The sequence below is a fragment of the Psammomys obesus genome, unplaced genomic scaffold (genome assembly GCF_907164565.1).
Source record: "Psammomys obesus unplaced genomic scaffold, mPsaObe1.curated_primary_1811, whole genome shotgun sequence".
In the NCBI taxonomy this organism is placed as follows: Eukaryota; Metazoa; Chordata; class Mammalia; order Rodentia; family Muridae; genus Psammomys; species Psammomys obesus.
The window spans coordinates 1001495-1027689 of NW_026590341.1; the positions used below are offsets into that span (position 1 = coordinate 1001495).

The 26195-nt window shown below is 44.7% G+C and overlaps 1 protein-coding gene across 5 annotated transcripts; it reads left to right on the plus strand.

Annotated features, from left to right (window-relative positions):
* The first annotated feature begins 5 nt into the window (after nt 1–5).
* Sirt3 (sirtuin 3) lies at nt 6–26195 on the plus strand. Of its 5 annotated transcripts, none has more exons than XM_055606853.1 (7): nt 6–34; nt 11242–11430; nt 11505–11737; nt 12720–12820; nt 21315–21476; nt 24663–24872; nt 25758–26195. In XM_055606853.1, the coding sequence occupies exons 2-7, from the start codon at nt 11384–11386 to the stop codon at nt 25776–25778; spliced, it is 774 nt and encodes a 257-aa protein (XP_055462828.1). In that variant the 5' UTR covers nt 6–34; nt 11242–11383; the 3' UTR covers nt 25779–26195. The 5 variants fall into 5 exon arrangements, with proteins under 5 accessions (XP_055462828.1, XP_055462827.1, XP_055462826.1 ...); XM_055606852.1 differs by lacking the exon at nt 6–34 and adding an exon at nt 143–230; XM_055606851.1 differs by lacking the exon at nt 6–34 and adding an exon at nt 330–437.

Genomic DNA, 26195 nt, shown 5'->3' on the forward strand with positions numbered 1-26195 from the left:
CTCTCAGAGCCGGACGGTGTCCGGCGAGAACTAGGTGTGATGCCATTTCTGACCGCCGTGAGCGCTCAGAGAGCGTTATCACCCGCGCGGTCCAGATGGCCGAGCGCGGGCTAAAGCGGTGAAAACTCCGGGCTTGGCTTCCCGGCCCATCAGCCCGAGTCCCGCCGAGCGGGACGCTGCGAGCCCCGGGCAGAGACAACGCCCTCGGCACGTCCGGTGACCGCGCCGGGGTCGGTACCCTGTGAGGGACGGTGAAGGGGCTGCGGGGCGGGACTTGACTGGAGGGGGCGGGAGTAAGCGTGCCGGGGGCGGGGCTTGGCGCGCCGGGGCGGGAGTTCGGAGAGCGCTGGAGCCTCTGGGCGCCGTCGTCCTGCGGAGCGTCATGGCGCTGGGTGGTCGACTGGCCTTGGCCGCGCTCAGGTTGTGGGGCCCGGGAGGTGAGCCACGGCAGGGGAGACACGCGGATAGGCCGTCCGCGGTGTTGCACGGGCGGGCAGCTGGAAGCAATTGCGGTAGTAAGAACCTGGCCGGTGCGCTTTTTCCACAAGGCTCTAAGGATGGTTTTTATGCAGCAGTTTCCATTGCAGCGCAGCCTTTGAACTGTTTTGTGGAAGTTCACTGTATAGATATATATCATTTGTGTCACCATTTCCTATATTGAAATGCTTTCTAATCTTGAATTATTAGAAATAACGTCATGCTGAATAACCTCGTTTGCACCCTATTTTGAGGATAAATTCCCTAGTAGACTGCCTTGTGTAATGTTCCGTGGTTTGTATTGTTTTGAGACCGGGTCTCCTAGTTCATACTGTCCTCCAGCTGGCTGAGTGACGGAGGATGACCTTGAACCCCTGATCCTCCTGCTTCCACCTCCAGCTACTGAGATTACAGTCATGTGCCGCCACACCCAGCTGTTAATTTATGTTTTAGTTGACCCCTATAAAGATTGTGAGGTTAGAATTTTCACTAACAGGCGTACCGTCTGTAAAACAGTATGTTTTGTGTAGTCCTGAGAATGATCTAAGATAGTTAAATTTTCAGATTCAGGTGAATGATTTTATTAAGTCAGAGAGAGAAATCATCACATTGGATATTCAGAAAACACAGCAGTAATCTACTGAGGAAGCCCCTTTAAGGTAACCAGGTAGAAATCCCAGTAAAGAGAGTCCCTTGGCAGAACAGGGTGACCCCTTTGGTGAGGTTTTTAAGTAAAGCAACAGATAGAGATAACATCAAATTGGACAGTTGCTACAGCCAATAGAAACTGACAAAGGAAGTTGAGATAGTCACCTGGAGTTCCCAGGTGAGCTTTTACTCCTTGTCTTAGCTTCCAGATTCTCTTTCCCACTGCAGGCACTCTTTTTTTTTTTTCCCCCTTACAGGCACTTTTATAGCCTGGGATAAACAATAATAACCTCTACTGGAATGGTTCTCCTTCTAGCTGTTCCTCAAGGGCACAGTGTTTTTACTCTTGGGCTGCTTTGCTGTTCTCTTTCCTTCCTATCACACAATTAGGGGAGCCAGCCCTCCAGAGTTGGACTTTGAGACAAACATGGGTTTGAACTGGAGGAAGGGCATATCAACCCTGTCTCCACAACCAGCCTCTCAGTGAGCTCAAACAACACAGGGCAACTTACCAATATAATGCACAAGTCTGGATTTTTTTTTTTTTTTTTTTTCAGTGCTGGGGATCAAACGCAGGCCTTGGACTTGTCTGGTAGGCTAGCACTGTACTGCTGAACTGCATACACAGCCTGAGTCCTTACATTCTTAGGGCCCATAGTTGTTAGCAAAGAAATTTAAGTGCCTTGGAATGGCAAATTCTTGGGTAGACAATAGTCTATCCACTTGATATAAGAAAGACTTTATTATGTTCATTTAGGTGTTCTACTGCTACAGAGATTTTTTTTTTTTTTCTACACCAGACTTCTGGATCCCGAGGACATAGCAGGGATCAGGGGAGACATTCGAATTCATGGAGGCATTTCTAATACCAGATCATCTGTGAGATTGACTGGCTGTCATTAATTAAAACATAGGAGCCCTGGGGATGTCTGTGAGGAGTACCTTTACAGAGCATGTCTTCTGTTCTTGATTTTTGATTTTGGAACTCTTGTGTGACTTCATCCTTTGTCTCTTTGGAGTGTCTCAAGCAGCACTCAATACTGGCTTCTGGCTTTCTTCATCCTAGGAGCTTTGCATACCATGTAGATGTACTTTAAGTTATATCTTAAGTAAAGTTGTAGATATGTAGCAATTTTGTCCACATGTATGGCACTGACTTGAAAACTTTTTTTTGTACATTTGACAAAACATTTCATATGCCCTGAGTGATGTCTAGCAGTTGGCAGACACTCAGAAATGGCACAACTTTTCTCTTGTCCCTTTTGTATTCTCATATGGTTTGTATTTAAGAGGAGTTCAGAAAATATTAGGGCAAGAAGTCTAAGATGTCTAAGAAGTCTAATACTCCAGTCACCCTTGGCCTCCTTGCTTTTAGCTTTGCTAGCTGAGACTCAGGGCAGTGGAAGATGGCTTACTGGTGGCACACAAGTCCCCGGATAACTGAACACTGACCCTGTGTGAATGAGGCAGCTGTGTGCTACCGCTGCAAAGAGGGGAAGCTGACAGGCACCCTAACAGGAAAGGGAACCAGCGCTGTTGCCTTTAAGAGGGGGGACCAGTGATTGTCTTTGGGTTTCAGCAAGGCATTTGACCTTGTGGGATTATGGTACTCTGAAGCGGAGACGATGCTTCTCAGGCAGAATACCCGGGATGGGAAAGAGACCACTTAGAACCACTAGGATTTAGGACACACACACACAACAAATGTGCCTTTTGTTTGGCTAAAAATCAGGGTTAAAACCACCACTAGAATGGCATTCTCGGAGAGTGTCTAGAGAAGGCAGGCAGCAGGATGTGAAGTTGGTTTTGCAAGGAGCAAAGGAAGTGACAAAAGAGCAAACACTATTAGGATCATCCTGCTAGAAGACAGGTTATGGACTGTCCTGTAAAGGTGTACTTTTAGCATCTTTATTTCTGCATTCTGAGTATTCAGTTGCCTGTTTTATGTCTACATTAACTTTAGATTAGTCATTTATTGGGGGAGGGTTCTCGATTTGCTCTGTTTAATCTGTTTCCACCAGTGTGAAGAGGTCTCTATACTGGTCACCAGGGTTATCTGGTGAGGGAATTGACCTGGTTTTCCAGCTCTCGGGTATAAGGAAGAGTACCTGTGTCCTAAGGCTGATGGTCTTGAATTCAGGGCAGATTGCCATGGTGGTGGAGACGTTGCAGTTTGGTTAGCTGTCAAGAGAGCCCTGAGTCAAGGCTGTAGACTCAGGAAGCTTCCAGGCCAAGTGAGGCTGCAGTGTCCAGCGCTTCTCTGGCTGATGGATTAATTTGCTGGGTGCATTTTCAGGCCAGGTTGCAGGCTCTGTGCTATTTGTTTTGCTTTTTTTCCCGTCTCTCTCTCTCTCTCTCTCTCTCTGTGTGTGTGTGTTTTCAAGTGAGTGGGTACATGTATGTGTATGGAGGCCATAGACTGATGGTCTTTTTCCATCACTTTCTACCTTGTTTTTCTTTTTTTCTTAGTTTTTAAAAGTTTGTGTATTTTATGTGTATGTGTGTTTTCCTTTGTGTGTATGTGTGTGCACTTATAAGCATGTAGTGCCTGTGAAGACCAGAAGAGGGTGTGTGATCTCCTGGGACTGAAGTTATAGATGGTTGTTATTAACCATGTGGGTACTGAAAATTTAACCTACGTCCTCTGGAAGAGCAGTACATGCTCTTAACTGCTGAGCCATCTCTTCCTCCCCTCTACTTTTTTTTTTTTTTAAGATTTATTTTTATTCTTTTTACTTATATGTAGTTGTATATGAGTGTGTGCACATGGGTATGTTCACATGGGTGCAAGTGCTGGAGAAGGTCAGAAGCATCAGGCCCTCTAGAGCTGGAGTTATAGACAATTATGAGCCACTGTGTGGGTGCTGGGAATTGAACTTGGGTCCTCAGGAAGAGCAGCAAGTGTTCTTAACTTCTGAGCCATCTCTCTAACTCCTACCTTGTTTTTTGAGACAAAGTCTCAGGATGAATTTGAAACTTAGCAATTTGACTAGGATGATTGGCCAACAAGCTCCAGGGATCCTTGTCTCCACCACTCCAAGGCACCCCTGGCTTTCACATGGATCTAGCGCTCAAGCTTTTCATTCAGTTAAATTTCTAGGCATTGAGTCATTTATACACTCTTGATGCCAATGGAAAGAAGCCAGAACTTGAATACTGTTCCTGGTACACCCAAAAGCTTTCCACTCTATCTTCTCTCCCATAAATTATCCCACCATTTCTTTACATATAAACAAAAAAAAAAAGCTGGAATTAAACCCAGGCTACATACTGCTCAAGTGATGCCCGTTTGTATCTGTGTCTCTCCACCCTCATAACTGATTCTGTGGACAGGCCCTATACTACCAGATTCTGGTGTATCGGAGAATCCCGATAATACAACCTGTATGATGGATACATACCAACTGGGCCACTCAAACCAATTCCCCCACATCCTCAAAGTCACACGTTTCTTCACGATGGAAGACACCCTTGTCCTTCCCTGCTGCTTGGGTTAAGAAGAAACCTTACGAGCCGCTTCCTATTGACTACTCATCCACCACGAGGCGTGGAACCCCCCTCTTCTCCACAACCTGTCAGAAGGGACCCCCTACTCTGCTGCATTGCCCAGAGTTCTATCAGAGCCCCCATACTGCCTTTTCATGGTGTTAATAACTCTTTGATTAAATCTGCTACCCGAAAGGATGCTACTGCTTTCCTATGTTTATGTAAGATATAGTTCAAAATTTTTTTTTTTTTTTTTTTTAAGTTTTGAGACAGAATATTGCTGTATAGGCCTGGATGGCCTGTGACAGCCAGGCTGACCCTGAAGGCACAGAGAGCCATCTTTCTGCTTCAGTCGTGTCTCCGTTTTTGGTTGTAAAACTTGAAGATAATAATTTTTCTTAAAGTTTTGATTCTTACAATTTTTTTGTTTGTTTTTGCTTTTTTTTTTTTTGTGGCAAGGTCTTTCTACATAGCCTTGGCTGTCCTGGAACTCAGTATGTAGACCAGGTTGGCCTTGCACTCACAGACATCTGCCTGCCTTTACCTCCTACCTCCCAAGATTGATTCTTTGTAAATGACACATCATGTACCCCAGTCCCACTCAGCTTCCCCAAATCTGTGCTTAGCTGTCCTTGTAACCCCCCTAAAAGAAAAAAAAAAAAGAACTAAAACATTTTTTTTCTTCCTATAGTCTTAGCACACAGTATACCCTTTTGTCCACATATCTTTGCTTGCAGATGTTCCTTGCAGTGAGTCATTGGTCTGTTTTGAGGCCTCTGGCTTCTGCTACACTATCAATACGGGATCCTCACCAGGATAACTCCTCTCAGTTAACCTGTTGCCCTGTGTCATGGAGTTCCTGCTGCTTTAGATCTTCAGGACTGGCCCCTTCATGTGCCCCAGCAGTTCATAGATGAGATAGATGTTGGGTGGGCCAACTCAAACCCCTGAATCAGGGCCGGAGTGGTAACCAAGTTGATCAACCTGCCATAGCTCCCACACCCCAAGGGTAAGCTCTCCAGCACTGTCCCGGCTAGCTTACCCAATGCCTCAGCTGGCAAGGGTCAGGGCCAGCTCTCACACTCTCTCACTCTCGGAGCCAGCTCACCTGTACCTTTGCCACCAGGGCAAGTTCAGCTGTGCTGCTCAGGCACAGCACAGCTCACTCTCTCAGGTGCTGCAGCTGGTGAGGGGCAGGGATAGCTCTGATGTCATGATCTGGAGGTTAGCTGTCCTGCCTGCCTCAGGTGGCAAGAAAATGTGGGAGAGGCATCTCTCTCTTGCCTATGTCCGCCACACAGCAGATGAGGAGTGGGGCCAGCACCCCATGTCTCATGTCCTCAGGGGTGCCTCCACCACCAGGGCCGGTGCTACTGTACTGCCCAGGTGAAGTACAGGGCCTAATCTGGTGCTGCAGCCGATGAGGGGTAGACCTTGAACATCAACAGGTGGCAGCCCAGACCAGGGGCATCTGCATAGACTTTGTTAGTGATATGAGCCACAGACATCAACTCCTGCTGCTGCATGGCCACAGACCCTGATGTGGTTTTCAGCAGCAGCATGAGCCAGGACTTCACATGGCCTCAGGTGGCAGGGCAGGCTACTCACATCAGACTATTCTTCTCCACCCTTGTATCTCCAGTTGTGCCTTTCTTCGTAGCACTCAAACCATTCCACTTCTCTTTCTTTCCTGTCTTTCTATCACATACTTGCAAGCTGTAGTGGTTCTCACTGAGGCCTCCAGGGATCTTACACCTTGTCGAAGCTGCTTGGAGGTGGGCAGGCTTCTCCTGGTTATTTCTTACAACTATTAAACTCACATATTTGCTGAATGCAAACCTCTTGAGGCATCATTGAAGCCCACCACTTGTACATTTTCTTCTGTATACTCTTCCTTTGAAAAATGAGTTCCTACTATTCTTAATATTTTCTGGCATTTGAAGGTGACCCCAGAGCTTTTAGAGCTATGTAGGGAGAGCCCTGATTTGCTGGAGGCCTGTGGCCTTGCTTGATTGTATAGGTTTGGCTGCTGAGTCATGGAAGCTGCCCTGAAGAGCTATCTGCACTAGTACCCATAGCTCTCAGGATATGGATGTTTCTTTCTGGATTCATCTCTAGAGCATCATTTCCATCCCAACTATATAATGGCGTGAAGTGTCAGCATTTTAGTGTTCTTTAATCATCATGGTAGTTATTACATCTTTGTAGGAATCTTTGGCACTACAGCATAGAGCGATTCCCTCGTTGCTAAGGCATCCGTAGCATTAGTATCTGTCTTGCTACAGCCCTCAAAAGAGGCTTTTTCCCAATCTGCCAAATGAAGCTGTCCGTCTGCCATGCCAGTATCTGAATTAGGCCATGGTGATCTAAAATTCTTCAGCAAATTCCAGAGGGTCCTGATATGGATTAGGAAACCCAGAATCAAAAATTTCAGCCCAGGTTTTGTCCAGGTGTATGATATCTTCCTCTAGGCATCATGTTTGGCTTTTTTTTTTTTTTCATAGAAAAGTGTACTTTATGTTTTTGTTTTGAGACAGGGTTTCTCTGTGTAGCCATGGATATTCTGGAACTCACTATGTAGACCAGGCTGGCCTTGAACTAAGAGATTTGCCTGTCTCTGCCTCCTCAGTGCTGGAATTAAAGGCATGCACCACCACCACCACCTGACTTGTTATTTTTTAATGTACTTGGTAATTCTTTGCAATCCCAAGGTCATAAATATATTTCTCTGTGATTTTTTTTTCTTACAAATCTTATTGTTCTACACTATGATGCATTCATTATCTTTTGAGATGACATCTTGACATATTGCCAACGATGGCTTTGAATTCCTAGTCTTAAATGGCCTCCTGCCTCAGCCTCCTGAGTAGCCATGATTACAGGATTACGAATGTGCTTAGCTTCTCTCAAATCAATATTTATATGTGGTATGAAGGAAGGTGTCAGAAGTTTTTTTTTCTCATAGACATCTAATTATTTCAGCATTTAAATATAAAACAATAGCAACACAACAAACCTTTCCCCACTGAAAAGCACTGGATACCTTTGTTGTGAAACAAATCAGTATTTCTATTTCTGGATTCTGGACTCTGTTTTGTGGTGTAAGTCCAAGAACTCTTACCTACATTTTCCACAATTGTCCTTTGCATATCAGTTTTATCCTAAGAGAGGCTGTCTTAGTCACTCTTCTATCCCCGTGAAGAGACATCATGACCATGGCAACTCCCTCACCACTACCACACAGAAACGGTTTCTCTGTAGCCCTGGCTGTGACCATGGCAACTCTTATAAAGGAAAGCATTTAATTGGGGCTTGCTTACAGTTTCAGAGGCTTAGTCAGTTCGTTATTGTCATCATGGTGGGGAGCAAGGCAGCATGCTGGTAAGCATGATGCTGGAGAAGTAGCTGAGAGTTTCATTCTGATGTGAAAGCAGAGCCAGACTGGGCCAGGCATGGACTTTTGAAACCTCAAAGCCCACTCCACAAACACACTTCCTCCCATAAGGCCACACCTCCTAATCCCTCTCAAGTAGTGCCACTTCCTGGAGACTAATATATGAGCCTGTGGGGGCCATTCTTATTCAAACCACCATAGAGGTTATAACAATCTTTTCCTTTGATATAGAATTTTTGTTTTGTTTTTGCATAAAAAAAAAAAGAAAAAGGAAAGGAAAGGACTTGACTAATCCTAGATATGGTGGGGAAGAAAGTTTATTGTAAATATATAGGAGAGCATAGCCAGAGGCAGACACATCTTGGAGAGTTCAGAGTGGTCATGGCCCTGAACCATGTGGAGAGAGGGGAAGGGAAAAGGGAGAGGGAAGCAAAGTACAGCAGCCAGGAGGCCAAAGGTACAGAAGGATACATTTTGGGTAACCAAAGTGTCTGGATTATATAGGGAAGAACCTCTGTTGGGAGGGCAGCCCAGCCCCTGGGCTGGAGAGTTCAGGGTTAGAGGGTGGAGTATGCCAGTTAAACTGTTACAGGTAGGGACAGGGATGCTGGGAGAACCTGGAGGCTAGGTCTACACCTCAGCCACTTGTCCCAGGTTTGAAAGGGAACAGTTTTGTTTTTTTTTTTTTTTTTTTTTTTTTTTTTTTTTTGCATTTTGATACTAAGTCTTTCTGTATAGTCCCAGCTGACCTAGAAATAACAGGAATCTGTCTACCTGCCTCCAAAGCACTGGGATTAAAGGGGTGCAGCACCCCATTGGCCCTGATACAGAATTTTGTTCCCTTTGGAAGTTACCAGATAAGACAAGAAAGGGTGATGAAGAAAAAAGAGGTACGGAGCGATGGTGGCATACGCCTTTACTCCCCATCCTTCGGAGGCAGGGGCAGGTGGATCTGTGTGAATTCGAGGCCATCCTGGTCTACAGAGCGAGTTTCAGGATAGCCATGGCTACACAGAGAAGCCCTGTCTTAAAAAAGAAGAGGCAAATTCAGAAAGGACAGAGAAGACTGTGAGGTGGAGAAGAGAGGAGACTGGAGTGGAGGACAGATTCCTCGGGTTTGTCTTTAAATTCTAACACAATCTCTAAAAATTTATTATTTATTTCCTGTTCTTTAACATCAGTTAAAAAGTTTTTGCTCATTTCCAAACTTTTATTTCATAGAAATCAGCAATTTTAAGAATTTCCCCTCTGAGTTGCTTTGAAATTCTAATTAACTTGCCTATTTTTGTCTTTTACTGCTTAGGACTTCTAGTTTTGTACAGAAAATAAAAAGAATTTAGAAATATCAAGTGTCCCCCCTTTTTCAAATACTTGCAAGTTGAACTGTGTAATTATCACACGTAGAAACAGCTGGAGTACTGACTGGCAGGTTTTCTCCAAAGACTTTTTCCGACCTTGAAGCTGTTTCCATATTAGTGTATTTGTCCCTGAGAGCTGGAACCAGCTCTGCTTGCATTTGAGGTAAGTGGCACTTCCCTAAGTGTCACTTATGGAAGTGGCTCCCTCATTTCTCACTAACCAGTTCCTCCCCCCTGTATTTTGGGTTTATCTTGTGAGTTAAGGGTGCTCAGGACTTGGGGGGAATCACCTCTCACAAGGTGTGTCTTCCCAGCTGAGCCAGCAGGGTTCCTTCCACACCAGGAACAAAGTATCTTGTCTTAGGCTTCTCTGTGAGGCTGTTGCATTTCTTGGGGAGTTCCTCGTTGATACCTCTGCCCTGATGGACTAGAGAGAACAAGTGCCTCTTATCTTCACCATCTTCAGGATTAGGTCTTCATAAGATTTCAAAGTTAAAAGGGACCAGGCTACAATGAGCAAGAGATATAGACAAAAAACAAACAAAAGAAAGTAATGGTTCTGGGAGAAAAATGAATGCTAGGAAATGATCTGTTACAGATGTTCTAACAGTTGCTCTGCAACATCAAGAGGCCACCGAGTATAGTACTCAGAGATAAGCCAGTGGACCATCAGCCAAACAAAAGCGGGTCCAGACTCTAGATTCTAGGGAGGACTCTTACGCATCTCCCAGAGGAAGCGACACAGATAGTTCTGATGAGACTGGATCATCTGTGCGGGCCTCACATCGAGTGCCTATACCATTGACAGGATGTACAGTTCTTGCTTCAAGGGGAATAAGGCATAGTTCATTCTGAGCCCAGTATGAATGGCCATGCCCTAGAAGCATGGACTCAGGTTTCACCAAGTCAAGTCTCACTTAAGGAAGGAGTTATACAAACTTTTGGTCACAGAACAAAAGACAGTCAGAAACTAATGTATTTACTGAAAATGTTACTGGGGACATTGGGTTACAGCCAAGTAGTAAATCTCTGCTATAGGTTTCAGACACTATCCAATGAGTTTCTTACCTCCTGTGGAAGCTTGTGTTCTTCCAAGTCAATACATCACAAAGGTCTGACTTCAGAGTCAAAAGAATGTTAGGTATCCTACCCAGGGTACTAAAGATAGCTCAAGATAAATTTAGCTCTGGATCTGCAACATTCCAGCTCTAAAGTTCTAACTAGTCAGTCTTGTCTGCAGAATCAGATGGTTCCTGATCCAAGACTGCTCTCTGTTTTAGTTGGTAGTTATGCATGGTGGGAAAGTGATTATTTGGATGGCACTAGAGAAAGTGTCACCTGTTGTTTTAAAGAAAAAAGAAATTCCAGTCTTTCGCTTTTACCAAAGACAACTCAAGAGCCGGATGCTGGGGTGAAAGCCTACTAGCTTGGAGAGGCAGAGAAAGCACCCAGCTGACCTTCCTACACAGCTCACATTTCAGAAGGAAAACACCCCTTCTTCTCTACACTATCTGCAACACCCGCCATTCAGTGTCCCTCCTTTCTTCTTACTCAGTGTCAGCTGGTTGCTTGCTCCCACCTCTTGACCTAGGGTTAACTTTATTTAATCCTGTTTACAGAAAGCTCTTGGATAAAGGTGTGTGCTAGGGCTGAGCCACACCACAAGTACTTGTTTACAGTAAACAGAAAGCTGTAGGTTCAAAGGCTGAGCCATACCACAATTAGAACCCGTCTTTACAGTTGACAATCTCAGGGGTTCACAGTGAGATCAAATACCCTGCAACATCCACCTTTGAGGGTGGGAAGAAGCTGCACTCACTCTTGCGAGCCTAAGACTGACTGTTGCCTGCTGCCTTTCTTTTGTGCTCTTGCTGTCAGTATTACAGGTGGGAGAAGGCCCATCTCCCTCTCTGTGGCAGCCTCAGGTGGCTTTGGATGTGGAGGCCACAGTGGGAAGAAGCTTTCTCTGCAGGATGTAGCTGAGCTGCTTCGAACCAGAGCCTGCAGGAGGGTCGTGGTCATGGTGGGAGCCGGGATCAGCACACCCAGTGGCATCCCAGACTTCAGGTACAATGCATTTCCTTCTGACATCATTTCCTCACTGTCTTCTGTGGGACTCAGCCTTTCCCTTCTCCCTACAGATCTCCAGGGAGCGGCCTCTACAACAACCTTCAGCAGTATGACATCCCCTACCCTGAGGCCATCTTTGAACTTGGCTTTTTCTTTCACAACCCCAAGCCCTTTTTCATGTTGGCCAAGGAGCTGTACCCTGGGCACTACAGGCCTAATCTCACTCATTACTTCCTTCGGCTGCTCCATGACAAGGAGCTGCTTCTGCGGCTCTACACACAGAACATCGATGGGCTTGAGAGAGGTGAGCCTTTGGCCCCTGGCATGTCTAATGCCTGTCTCTCAGGAGGACCGTCTGTGGCCTAGTGTGTATGTTGGCCCTGGGACTGTTGCCAAGCAGCTGGTTATGCCTTGACCACTTCTGTGTTTGAGGCCACACTGAAACCTCTCTGTAGGCCTGTTTTCTGGGTTCTGAGTTTTAGATGGATCTAAAGATCATGATGTGAGGGATCTGGTGCAGATCCCTCACATCATGATGTTTAATATAGAAACAATGTCTAGACAGAGATCTGTGAATATCTTTGGAAGATAAAGCCTTGTTAAAGCATAGCTCTGATACCATTACGCTGAAGAGCTACCAACATTTCAGTGTTGTCCAAGGCAGTCAGTGGCGTCTCGGCCCTACTTCGCACAGTGACAGCCTGTCCACCCTGAGGGAGATGCTGATGCTGCCACAAGGTACAATATGCAGATCCATGGCAGATCCAGACACTCTGCTGTTCTGCGGGGTGCTGGGGCCTGAAGAAAGGCATCACACTCCAGGAACAGGATTCCTGTGAGAAGGAACCTGAAGCTCAGAATCAGAGACAGTATGAAACTTGGAAGGCCCAGGTATCCCCCTATGCAGGGAGGATAGGTTTGGGGCAGGGGTGGGGGATACGAATTTCCAGGCTTTGGGTTTTAGCCTTGAGTTACCAAATAGTAGTGAACTTGATGAGAAATCTTCTGTTGTTGTTGAGAAGGTTCTGCTCAACCTTGAACTTATTATGTAACTCAGACTGTCTTGGAACTCTTAGTTCTTTAGCCTCCATCTCCCCTGTGCTAGGATTACATGCATGTGCTACCACACCCAAACAACTGAGAAGTCGTTTTCTGTTTGCTAATCAGCCATACAGTTTTTTGGTTTTTTTCTTTTTAAGCCTAGTTTTGTCAAGCCCATAAGTTGTACTTGTATATTGCATAGCTATCCCAGAGGCCGCAACACTGAGCTTTGGTTTGAATTTCAGCGTCTGGTATTCCTGCCTCGAAGCTGGTTGAAGCTCATGGTTCATTTGCTTCAGCTACCTGCACGGTCTGTCGAAGGTCCTTCCCAGGGGAGGATATGTGGGTGAGTTACCTCAAGAAATGGTCTCTGCTTTCTGCAGTCCTCGGGGATAGAGGATCTTATGATAGTGACATTTTGTGCTTGTTTGTTTGTTTGTTTGTTTTTTAAACAGGGTGTTCACAGTCTGAAACTCAAAAAATAGGTAGGCTGGCTACCTATTTTTAAAACCTGAGGGATTAACCTGACTCTGCCTCCTCAGTGCTGAGATTTCAAGTATATGTCACAATGCCTGGCTTTTGTTTGTTTGTTTGCTTCAGACATGGTCTAACAATTTAGACCAGGCTGGCCTGGAACTCACAGAGTTCCTTCTTCTGGGATTAAGAATGTGCTCCACCATGCCTGTCTCCTGTCTTTTTCATTTAGAAAAATAATCCATGTAAAAGAACGAAGGCTGGGCTGAGGATGCAGCTCAGTGGTGGAGCGCTTGCCTCACATACACAAGGCTCTGGGTTCTATGGTCAACACTCCCTCCACCCCCAAAATGCAGCTCAGAAAATGAATCTCCCAAGTGATCCATGATGATGCACTCCTTTAATGCCAGCACTTGGGAGTGAGAGGAAGGCAGATCTCTGGGCTACATAGTGAGAAAAAACAAGCAAACAAACAAACAAACAAAAAAAGAAAATGAAAGAAAGAAAATGAATCTCTTTTAACCATCACTTTTGCCTATGGTTCATGATTTGGTGGATAATGTAATGGTCTTTTTTTTTTTTTAACAAAAGATATATGTATGTATAAACAGGCATGCATGTATCTATCTGTCTATCTATCTATCTATCTACATGCCTCCAAATATTAAAATTATTTCATTGACTCCTATTAAGTTTCTTTTCCAAATTTTTTCCACTCATGTACAGTTTAGTGGGTATCTTGTGTCGACATCTGAGCCATATTTACTCCTTTTGTTACTTAATATGAGGTACTTTCAATGTTTGTAATTTCTGCTTTTAAAAACAATCCAGGAGGGTGTAAGGAGATGGCCCCCTAGGTAAAGTACTTACCACATAAGTGCCGGGCAGGTGTGGCGGCCCACCTGGGAATCTCAGACTCCTAGACCAAGCTAGTATCTAGACTGCTTCTGCTAAGCACAAAGACCTGTGTTCAGATACCCCAACATCCTTGTGAAAATTTGGCACAGAATCACGTCTGAGTGGTTGGAGACAGGCATATCTGTGGAGCTCATTGGCCAGCCAGCCTTGCCTAATTGGTGAGCTGCAGGTGGTGAGACACCCTAACTCAAACACTAAGGTGGAGCCAGGTGTGATAGCGCATGCCTTTGATCCCAGGACTTGAGGCAGAGGCAGGCAGATCTCTGAAAGTTCAAGGCCAGCTTGGTCTACATATTGAGCTCCAGGACAGCCAGGACTACATAGAGAGACCCTGTCTCAACATACACACACACACACATACACACAGTGGAGAGAGACTGAAGAAGGTGCTCAGCATCTACCTCTCTCCTCCACATGTATGTGTTCATATGTTCGTATGTGTTACATATTCACACATTCTATTCTGTAGGGTCCAGAGAATCATAGACTCAACCATTTTGCTACTTGTAGCTGGGTAGAGATGTTGGGTGGGTCCATGCTAGGGAGAGGTGAAATATATGGACTCCAGGGCCAAGGATTCCAGGTGATCCAGTAGCCCACAGTAGAAGGGGGTGGTCAAGGGTTGGCATTCTTCAGTTAGCATCATTTGAAGCCGGGAACCTGGAAGACATTAACCATAAATGAGCAAGGACCAAAAACACCAGGCTAGATGGAAACAGGGAGAACCAGCGGAAGGTGTGACTCTTCAAGGAGAGTGTATTGAATTTTGGAGGAAACAAGCCTCAGAGGCTGTGTCAGGAGGGAGTATAAACAGCTTTGTCTGCTTGGTACAGGGTTTACCTGAAGTTATTTTATGGGGTCCCTCTTGAAGAGAAAGCATATGTTCTCAAATTGGCTTATTTGTTTTAGTAGGTTTTTCTTATTTCTCATTTTGAGTGCCTTCTGGAAAATAGGGTTTAATCATGGACAAGTGAATGTAGTAAATAATTTCCTGGAATTTGCCCATGGGCTGGTCCACCCACATTCATTTACCTCTTTCCCACCTAGTTAATCTCTAGAAACACCACTGTGCAGACATTCCCAGAGATGTGCTTTACCAATCTGTTAAGCCCTTCTAAGTCCAGTCACCTTGACAATGACTATTAAAGGGCAGCGGTTAAGGTGGACACAAGCCCACCGTCGTTCCTTCTCCACTCCTGGAGCCCCTTTTGCCTGAACGTCTGCATTGTCTATGTATCTGCTTTCGCCTAGTTGGAACTTGCCTGCACGTCTGCTTTCAGTCTTCCTCATTCTTTTTTAAAAATTAGTTTCATGATTTGCATTTATATCTATCTATTTGTGTGCGGATATAGGGGGTACATGTGCCATGGTGCACAAGTGAAGGTCGGATGTACTTGCTGAAATACTTGGATTAAGGTTAACCATCTCAATTTGTGCCTTCTGGTTTTTCCACTGTTTATCATTTCTTTCTTCCATCCCTTCCTCTGTTCCTTCCTTTCTTTATTCTTCCATTCTTTTCTAGTCCATCAGCTTGGAAGGTCTTATAGTTCAAAGCAAAATGTCTATGTTTGCACATCCCGTCGGCAGTTGGGTGCTGAATTAGGAGACTGTAGAACCTTTGGGATGTGAGGCCACGCTGACAGAAGTAGGTCACTTGGCGGGCTTTTGAAGGCTACACAGCTTCTGGGTCTGGCCTTTGCTTTCCACCTCCTGGTTGGCCATAATATGAACAGCGGCAGCCATACATTCCCATCCCCACGCATGGAGCCACTCCCTATACCACGATGACCTGAAATCCCTTTCAAACTGAGTCGGAATAACATTTCATGCCTTAAGTTGTTTCTGCAAGGCGCTGGTCACAGCACTGAGAAGAGTGGTGACAGCTATATAACTTCCCTGTGTTCTTTTAGCAATAATTAACGTGCACATGCTTTTTTTCTTCACTTTTCAAATATTTTTCTTAGCTCAGTTATGACGTATTCCAGAAATCAAGAGATAGAAGCTGGAGGATTGTGAGCTTAGGGCTAACCTAGACAACAGTGAAACTTTCTCAACCCTCATAAACTTCTTTAAGATGTTTCATTGTGGTATATATAACACAAAGATGCCCTGAGAGAGATTGGAGTTACAGATAGTTGTGAGCTGCCACAGTGCTGGAAATTGAACTCGAGTCTTCTGCAAGAGCAACAAGTGCTCTTAACCACTGAGCCATCTCTCCAGCCCCCATTTTAATAACTTTTAAGGGTAACTTTAAGGAGTCAAGTATGTTTTTAATGTTCTGCAACCAGTGCTGCTGCGCATTTCCAGAACAAGCAGAAAGTCCATAGCTGTTAACCACCGGCTTCCCCCAAGCTTGTACTCATGCTCCTTCTGAACCTAAGAACTGCATCATAGGTCATCCAGGACCTGCCCTTTTGTGACCAGCTTTTTTCAGAGGGTAATGTCTTTAGATTTATTCACCTCATAGTGTGCATCAGACTGTCCTTCCCTTTTAAAGTTTGATAATATTCCACTCTGCAGTTGGGCGTGTTTTATTCTTATATTCATTTGTTGGTGTAACTAGGGTTGCTCCCACCTTGTGCCCGTTGAGAGGATGAATGTGGGTGTGCAGGTAACTCCTTGAGACCTTGCTTTCAACTCTTTTCTTTATATTCCTGGACATGAAATTGTAAATGTCTGTGCTAAACCTGACCTTTAGCGTTTCACGGTTTCATTGAGCTTTTCCACAGAGGCTATACCATCTACACCCCACCTGTGGTCTCCTGCTCCGGCACAGCTATTACTCTAATGACACTGCCATCACACACAGAGCTTTGTAGCTTTAATGCTGACAGGGATTTTTCCCCCTTTGGTTGGTTATGCTTTTAGCATCTATCATGGCTTCTTTTGTGTTTTCTTTTAAGGGTTCAAATGTTTTAGCTCTTACATTTACAAATTTGGTCCAATTTGAATTAGTTTCTATATATGATAAATATATATATGCATATATGTGTGTGTGTATGGTTCCAGCTTATCAGTTGAGATAAAGTCAGTCCAGTCTAGAACAAAGAATTACATTTATTTGGAGCCAACCCCCCAAGACAGGGTTTCTCTGTAGCCCTGGCTGTCCTGGAACTCACTCTGTAGACCAGGCTGGCCCTGAATTTATTTGGAACTTATTAGTATTCAGAGACAATTCAGGAAGTAGAGAATGTGCCATCTGATGGTGGCTGTTTTGATAGCTTAATCTCACAGGGTTTATTTTGGGATTGTGACTCGTGTGCAAAGGCTAAACTGTCTCGCGATGAAGCCATGGTTTGGCATAGTTCATGGGGTCTGCATGTGCTGGGGAGTTCAGGCAGCCTCCATCCATAGTTCATCTGCAGATGTGCCTGGCACCTACTTTACACGGCACACATTGCTTTTAAGGGCTCACAACCTGTGCTGTTCAACTGTAACCTTCTTCCTTGGCAAAATTCTTTTCCATGTGGTTCTCCACTTTTTTTCAACATTTAAAGTTTTATGTTACTATTTATTTTATGTGTATGTGTGTTTTACCTGCATGTATGTCTGTGCCCTATGCGTGTGCATGGTGCCCAAGAAGTCTAGAAGAAGGTGTCAGATCCCCTGGACTTGGAGTTATGGACAGGCTGTGATCTATCACGTGGGTGCTGGGAAAATCCAGATCCTTTGGAAGAGCAGCCAGTACTTTTAACTTCTTTATTAATGCAGCTTTCCTCACAGACTCTTCCTAACTCTCCTTGTGACAGGGGACTCACTATGTAGCCCTGGCTAGCTTGGTACTTGCTGTGTAGACCATGCTGGCCTTGAACTTACAGAGGTCCACTTGCCACTGCCTCCTAAATTCTGGGATTAAAGGTGTGCACCACTTGGAACTATGCTTCCCCCCACAGTAGGCTGATATCCTACACGCACAGCTTCCATCACTGTCAGCATCCCCACCAAAGCCAGATACCTTGCAGCTGATGAACTCACACTGATAACACTCTCCCTAGAGCCCACAGTAACCTTGGTATATTCTGTAGGTTTGGGTAAACGTGTAAAGACAAGTATCCATCATTATAGCGTCATACACAGCACTACTGTCAGTGTCCTTGAATTCCTGTGGGTTCTTTCTGCTCATTCTTCATCTGCCCCAACCACCGGCAACTCTGATCTTACTTTCTTACTCTTCTGTCTTTTCCAGAATGTCATAAAATTGGACTCGTAGAGTGTGCAGTCTTTTCACACTAGCTTTTCCATTTAACAAGTGTGTATTTGTTTCCTCCATGCATTTTCCTGCCCTGGCAGCTGACTTCTTATTAGTTCTGAGTAATGTGCAATTTGTCTAGATGTACGTACCATGGTTTATCCATCCTGCTAGCAATATGAATGCGTCAGTTCAAGAATATGAATTGCTTTATGCAGGTTTTTTTGTAAATGCAAGTTTTCAAGTTCTTTGGGTAAATATCAAGAAACATAATTTTTGGATCACAGTAGCAGTGTGTTTAGTTTTGTAAGGAGCACAGAACTGGGGCTAGATAAAGCTTTGTCATATATGTAATGGATATAACTTAGAGAGCTTGACTAGCTCATGTAAGGTACGCACGCGCACACACACACACACACACACACGCAGAGAGAGACCCAAAACAACAACAAAAGCCACCCAGCTGTCCTCCAAAGTGACTCTTAGGTTGTGTACACCAGCAGCAGCCAGACCCCTACTGCTCCATGTCCCCATCAGTATTTTTTGTTATTCGTGTTCAGGAGCCAGGTCAGATCTGTTGAGGTGTGCAGTGATGTTCCGTTGAATCAATTTGCATTTCCTTGGTGGTCTTTAATGGTGAGCATCTTCTCAAGTGGTTGTTACCTTTTATTTTTGAGGGTAGTGTGCATGTATTTTGCTATTTTCTCTTTCTTTTTTCTTTTCCTCCTCCCTCTCCTCCTCTTCCTTCTTTTGTTTTGTTTTCTCAAGACAGGGTTTCTCTGTGTAGCCCTGGCTACAAAAAATGATTTAAAAATTGGTTTCTTTTTCTTTTCTTCTTTTTGCTTTTCTTTCTTTTTCTTTCTTTCTTTCTTTTCTTTCGTCCTTCCTTCCTTTCTTTTTTTTTTTTTGAGACAGGGTTACTCTGTATAGCCTTGGCTGTCCTAGACTGGCTTTGTAGACCAGGTTGGCTTGAACTCACAAAGATCTACCTGCCTCTGCCTCCCTGAGTGCTGGGATTACAGGCATGCGCCACTGTGCCTGGCTTCAAAATTGATTTCTTATTGTTGAGCTTTAATAGTTCATTGTAGAGCTAGCAGGACGGCTGAGGAGGTAGATTATGTATTTTTCTTTTGCTGTGATAGAATACTGAGATCAAGGCAATTTGAAAAAGAGTTTGCTTTTGCTTGTGGTTCCAAAGGTATAAGAATCCATATTGGTGGGGACATAGGGCAGGAAGCAACAGGCATGACTGACTGCAGGACTAGGAAGCTGAGAGCCCACACCTTCCAAGGCAAGCATGAAGCAGAGAGAGCAAAGTGCAAGTGGGGTGAGGGCATAATTCTCAAAGCCTGCTCCCACTGACAGTTTTCTCAGCCAAGCAGCGCCTCTAAACTTCCCCAGAAAGCGCCCACAGCTGGGGAGCAGGCGTTCAAGTGCCTGATCCTGGGGGGGGTCATTGCTTGTTCAGAGTACCCCAGCAGGTGAAGGTGCTTGCTGCCAAGCCTGCCCGTGTGAGTTCCATGCTGAGGGGGATAATCAAATCCTGCAGGTTGTCCTGAGTTTCACATTCCAACTGGCACATTGGCACCCTGCCCTATATACTCTAAGTAATGGAAAGTGTAGTCGAAAGGAATTCTTTGTGTATTTTACTTAATAGTTTCTTTTCAGATATGTCTTCTGCAGATATTTTTCCTAGTTTGTGGCTTTTCTCCTCACTCTTTCTACAGTGTCTTTCTCAGACTAGAAGATCTTAATTTTGAAATTACACCATCCCTTATTTATTTCATGGGTTTGCTTTGGTGTTCAATCTATAAAGACTCATTGCCATACCAGAGATCATCTGGGTTTCCTTCTGAGCCGCCTTCTAGAAGTTTTTCTCTTTACATGGAGGTCCTGGATCCATTTTGAGTTAATTTTTATGAAGCATGGAAGTATTTAGACTCATTCTGTTTCATGAAGATGTATGTTCTAGCACATTTGCTGAAAATGTCCTATTTCTAGTGAATTGCCTCTGCTTTTTATGCAGAAACCATTGTGTCAGTTTTGAGCTTTATTCTCTCACCGGTTCAGCAGTCTTGATAACTTTGGCTTTAGTGGCCTAATATCTAGGAGGTCTCTGACTTTGATTTCCTTCTTCCATGTTGTATTTTGTCTTACTTGCTTTTCTGCATCTATTTGCTAGTCACGTTTTCTTTGTGTTTTTCAGACTTCTTTGCAGTTTCGCTATGTTGTATTTCCATATGGAATCCCTTTTATGTTGTGTGAAATGCACAGGGCTTCCTCTACCATTGCGGGTCATGTCCAGACATTCTCACTTTAGATGGTCATCGTTCCTGCACTTTCCTCCCACTCTGTATGTTCTCCAACAGTCGTGGCTACTCTGCAATGTCTGCCGCTGGTACCGCTTGTGCTGCATTCTGGGTGATTTCTGTTTCAAGCTCATCAATACCTTGTTTTGTTGCAGAGAATAAGATTCATTGAATCTTGCTTTTGCTTTTTACTTCTAGAAGTCTATTTGATTATATTTTTTTAAATCCATAACATTTAAATTTTTTCTATTTCTAGTTATTTTAAACTGGTAATTTTTCCTCTTTTAATTTAAACACACTATAGTTTTATTATTTGTAGCTGATAATTTCTGACATCTTTTGGCAGTTGTTGCTATTTGTTCTTACTGAATTTATTCTACTGAAATCTACTTAGCTATAAAGCTGTATTTTACGAGGATGTTTCTGTGTGCCTTGTCAGAAAGTGTACTGCCTTCTTTTCTATTTGGTACGAGACATGGTCTAGGTGAAGTTATTAGTAACTGTCATCTACTTTACCTTATCCTGCAAGGAGGTAGCCTGTGGCAGCAGTGCTCTCTCCTGACAATGCCAGCAGTGAGCTGAAGCTGACCCAAATGCCTTCTAGGGTGGAAGCAGTACACGGGTCACCTCAGCTCAAACTGGGGACAGGCTTGTGCTGCCTTTCTCACTGTATACAGGAGGCCCACAGAACACTGTCAGAGCGGTGTGGTCCATCCCAGGTGGGGCCTACTGGAGAACTTGTGGGTAAAACCAGGTGATGTCTAGGACTTGATTTGAAACGTTTCAGCCCCCCTGCCTCGCTGAAGTAACGGTTGACAAAATTGCTAACGACACATGGGGTCCATTACACAGTTCAGCTTTTTGGAAATGTTCAAAATTTTCTTGAAAAGCCCTTGCCTTTTCTTCTTTTAAATGTCATCTTCCTTGGTTCCTCCTTCCCTGATCCGCAGGCTGATGTGATGGCAGACAGGATTCCCTCCTGCCCTGTCTGTACTGGCGTGGTGAAACCTGACATTGTCTTCTTTGGGGAGCCGCTGCCTGCAAAGTTCTTACTACATGTGGCTGATTTCGCCATGGCAGATCTGCTACTCATTCTTGGGACCTCCCTGGAGGTTTGTTGAAAGGCATGTGGGGACGACGGGTGGGAGAGTGGTAGGCATGGAGGGGTAGGGCCTGGTTGATGGTGCCACCTTTTCAGTTGAGAAGTCACTGGTAGTGACATTCCAGGGTTTGGAAGCAATGGCTTTGTAGGCGGGCATAAGGGTGTGGTAAAAGGTTAGCCATGAGCTGGACTTTGGGATGAAGAGCAGCTGCCAGTCCTGAAATGACTGTAGGTGGGAGAAGGTTGGCTGCAGCATCAGCAGTTGCCTGGTAGGGGGCAGTCAGAGGACCAGTGGGGTTGGGGTCTGTGTGGGTTTGAGGCTCCTAGGAGATGACCACTGGGGGTGATCTGCATGAGTCTGAATGCCAGGAAATTTTCAAAAGGTGCAAAGAGGTAAGCCCATGTGCTGGCAGGCAGGAAGGTAAACCCAGGGCTGTGGGTGTAAAGGCAGGGCACTATGGCGGGTGGGATATGGGAAAGAGTGAGCTACCACAGGACTAGCATGTGTCCTGTTCCTGTGGCGTGGGTTTGAGAACACCAGCTCAGCCAAGTATCTTTCATGTATTGGGGTAGCAAAAGGTGGATGTGGGAGGTAGAGTCAGGAAGAACCTGAGGAAGGAACCAGGTGAATGGTGAGCAAGCAGGAGATTCCAGAGTGCTGCTGATTACAGGCTTGGGATAGAGGACAGTGGAGGGGCAGTCAGGAGCCAAAGGGTATGCCCTCTGGTCTGTGGTAAGTGTATGGGCCAAGTCCTGCTAACTATGGCGCTATCAGAGAAGGACACTAAGACTCACCAGTCACCTTTATTTTCGAAGTAAATGGAAATCGCCCTTCCTCTGTGCTTTTGAGAGTGTATGTTTTTGTTGTTGTTTTGTTTTTGTTTTTTGAGATGGAGAGTCTGCATAGCCTGTCTGTCCTGGAACTCACTATGTAGACCAAGATGGCCTTAAACTCCTCCAAGATCAGCTTACATCTGTAGTGCTGAGATTAAAGGCGTGCATCATCACTTCCCAGCCAACCATATGCTTCTTTCAAAGGACTCCCTCATGCTGGGTGGTGGTGGCACACACCTTTAATCCCAGCACTTGGGAGGCAAAGGCAGGACAGCCAGGGTTATACAAAGAAACCCTGTCTCAAAAACACCAACCAGCCAGCCAGCCAACCAACCAAATAAACAAAAGACTGGTTTATAATAACAGAGGCAAAATGAAGACTCAACTTTTTATTTTAAATTTTATTGTTTTATTCTATGTATGTGGGTGTTTTGTTTGCATTTATTTTTGGTGCCTGTGGAGATCAGAAGAGGGCATCTGATTCCCAGGAGGTAGACTTTGAGGTAGTTGTGAGCTGCCATGTGTGCTCTGTGAACCTGAGGGCCCAGACAGGACAGGCCTCAATCCATTACAAGTGTGAGCTGCCGACAAATATGCACCCCATGTCTGGGGAAAAATAGCAATGTGCTAGATAGTAGATTACTCAGGATCTCCACTGTGTCTGATGTTTTCTGAAATCTGAAATATCCCGAATTCCGAAACATTTGCAGTCATAAGGGTTGGAGGTCAAGGATTTGTGGACCTATAAGAAAATTTATGCAGGACAGTAGATTTATTGATTTATTTAAATTTATTTATGGGCAGTAGAGACAAGTAGTAATTTTCGTATTAGGTGTGCCTGTGTTGAGTATCCTTGTGTGTATTTACACTCATGCAGGTGCTTTTGCAGCATGAATGCCGACATTTGGTGTAAGAGGGTCCATTTTCTCAAATCTTCCCCAATATGAGAATGAGCTAGTTTTCTGCCGGTCTCAACAGTTAAGAATAGATACGATGGGGCTGGTGATGTGGCTTAGTGTGTTGCCAGCATGTGCAAAACCTGAGTTAGTTCCCCGCCAGAGTCTAGGAGAGCTTGTATTTCCACTCATTTTACTAACCATTCGTTTTCTTTGCATAGTTGTATCCCTTGCCCAGTTTTTCTTTGGGTTATTAATTAGCAACATAAATAATATGTATATAAAACATCACACTAAACTTTTCCCATAGTAGTTTTATGTAGGTATCAGTGTGGCAGTGCTGACAGTCAACTCTCACTTCCCTTTGTCTCACTTCAGTTATATCTGAAACGTCTTTTCCTACCCTTACCTGTAAAGCCTGGTTTTTATTTTCTAAGAACCTATTTTGACATTTCTTTGCCAGAGGATAATTTGTGTGGATCAGGTCTCTCCTTCCACTATGTGAGTCCTCAGGATTAAATTTGGGTTCCCAGGTTTGGTGTCAAGCTTCTTACCCATTGAGCTATTGTGGCCTTCCCTTACTTTTTCCTTAAGAACTGTTAAGTTTTTGTTTTTTGCCTGTTTTCCTTTTTATTAAAAAAAAAATGTGTATGAGAATTTGCCTGTCTGTCTGTCTGTGCATCCCATGTGCCTGGTACTCATGGACAGGGTATTGAATACCCTAGAACTGGAGTATTGGGAACCAAACACAATTCTTGTGCAAGAGCAGCAACTACTCTTAATTGCTGAGCCATCTTTCTAGCCCCTTAGTTTTATTTATTTATTTATTTTTTGAGGTGAGGGTCTTATGTAGCCTTGGATGACCTTAAACATCTGATCCCATCTCCATCTCTGACTGCTGGGGTTACAGGTGTGCTACTACCATACCTGTTCAACAACTGTTTTATTTATATTTAAATCCATGATCCATGTCAAAGTTCTTTAGTTCTTTTTGCTTTCAGGTAAGAGTCAGGCTTGTTAGCGCACCTTAATCTACTCATTTTCTACACTGTTATTCTCTGTGCAGAAATATGACAGCAGCATTGCCCTTTAGGAGACTGATGGGAACCCCGGAGGTGGGACAGCAGTGGGATGGTAAAGGGTACTTGCCCTTCTATGTCAGGGACGCACAGGAGAAGCTCAGAGCAGGGCACAGGCTGTAGACAGAGCAGGTGGAAGGAAGATGCTTGCAGGAAGAACACACAGACTGAGGGGAAGGATGGAGTATGGGGAGAAGTCAGGGTTCGTGGTGTCCTATTGAGCAGAGAGAGAGGAAGAGAGACATACAGAGACAAGAGACAGAGAAAGGAGGCTGTAGATGGGAAAGACGTCACGCAGACCAGGGGGTAGAAGCCTTCAGTGGCAGTCGTGTTCAATGTCCTGATGGTGCACGGACACCTGCCCTTCACATTTGGGTTATCTTTCAGGTGGAGCCTTTTGCCAGCTTGTCTGAAGCAGTACAGAAGTCAGTACCCCGACTGCTCATCAATCGAGACTTGGTGGGGCCCTTTGCTCTGAGTCCTCGCAGCAAGGATGTGGCTCAGCTCGGGGATGTAGTTCATGGTGTGGAAAAGTTGGTGGACCTCCTGGGCTGGACACAAGAGCTGCGGGATCTCATCCAGCAGGAAACCGGAAAGGTACAAATACGAAGCTCTGGGGCACAGTCCAACAGCATACATCCTCTTCTGGTCACTCATCTTAACACACTGCTGGCCTCTAGGATGGTGCTCCTACAGCCCATGGCTTTTGGCTTCCTGTCCTGTAACCACTGCTGGGACATGATTCTGTGACCTAGGGGGGGAGGGAGGCTGAGAAGGAGACATTCTCTCACCCTGCATGGGACAGAGCTAAGCAGGATGGTTTGTTAATCAATGTCAATGTCCATTGCAGCCATTGGGAATAGGAAGCCAGGAAACATATGCGATCTAGACTTTATAGTACACGTGGTTCACAGAAAACAATTTCCTTTGAGAACCATATTATATGTGATTATATTCTATAGCAGAGTGCTAGCATTTAACTCCTAATTCTATGGTTATAGACAGGTGCAGCACTGCCCAAAGGATTTCACCAGAGTGTATCACAATTGATGTTCTGTTGTTGCCAAGATAGAATCTTAAGAAAATCCCTGCCCATGGCTCTGGGACTCGGCCTGTGGTCTCCTCGCCTTCACTGGCAAAAGCTCCTAGCCTATTTAGCCTGAGCTCTTAATGAAACTGGACCAAAGAGAAGCAAGGCATGCTAAGGACAAGCCTTGGCATTTACTGTTTTCACAGCTCAGATGTAACTACTAGAATTTTATCTTTTTGTTCCAAAGTTTGGCTTTTAGGGCTGAATGTACGCTAGTGCTGTTTCTTGGAAAAGTGTTTAGCCACCTATGTTGCACTAGGCCTTCTGGGATCCCTTTTCTTGTTCACTTCAAAGACAAAAGCTTGTTCCATAAAATATTTTGCTTGACTTCAATGACTGATCCAGGTTTGGGTGTACTAGTGTGAAGCTGACTGACCTCCTCTCTGTTCCAGCTGGGTGGACAGGACAGATAAGACTCTGGCTGCTTCACCTGCAGAAAGTCACAGGAGATCACTCTATTCCCAAGGAGACCTCATGCCTGAAAACAGCTCTGATGGGTTTACACACCTGGACCAAACTACTTTTGATCTGGGTGATGGTCTTCTGAGGCTGCCTTTCTACAGGCTGGCTGGGATGTTTTACCCAGGGGCCATGTCATCACAGTGCAAAGGAGCTCCATGTGTGCTCTGCCCACCTCATCACTGCTGAAGCTTGTAGTGCAGAATGCTGCTTTCTGGCAGTGGCCCTTATGGTCACCAGGAAGGCAGCACAGCACGTCGACCATCACCAGACCCAGGTGATACACTAGGCTAGTCTAGCATGTTGGTCTCTACAGTGGCATCTTTAAGAAACAAATTTATTTCTTGCATGAAATAAATTTTAGTATAAAA

Excerpts from the sequence above, each read along its gene's own strand:
- Sirt3 (XM_055606850.1), top strand. The coding sequence starts at position 383 with ATGGCGCTGGGTGGTCGACTGGCCTTGGCCGCGCTCAGGTTGTGGGGC. Across the intron at positions 438-11,249 it reads CAGGTTGTGGGGCCCGGGAG|GTGGGAGAAGGCCCATCTCC; the intron begins GTGAGCCACGGC and ends TCAGTATTACAG. Across the intron at positions 12,821-24,662 it reads TCCCAGGGGAGGATATGTGG|GTGGAGCCTTTTGCCAGCTT; the intron begins GTGAGTTACCTC and ends GTTATCTTTCAG.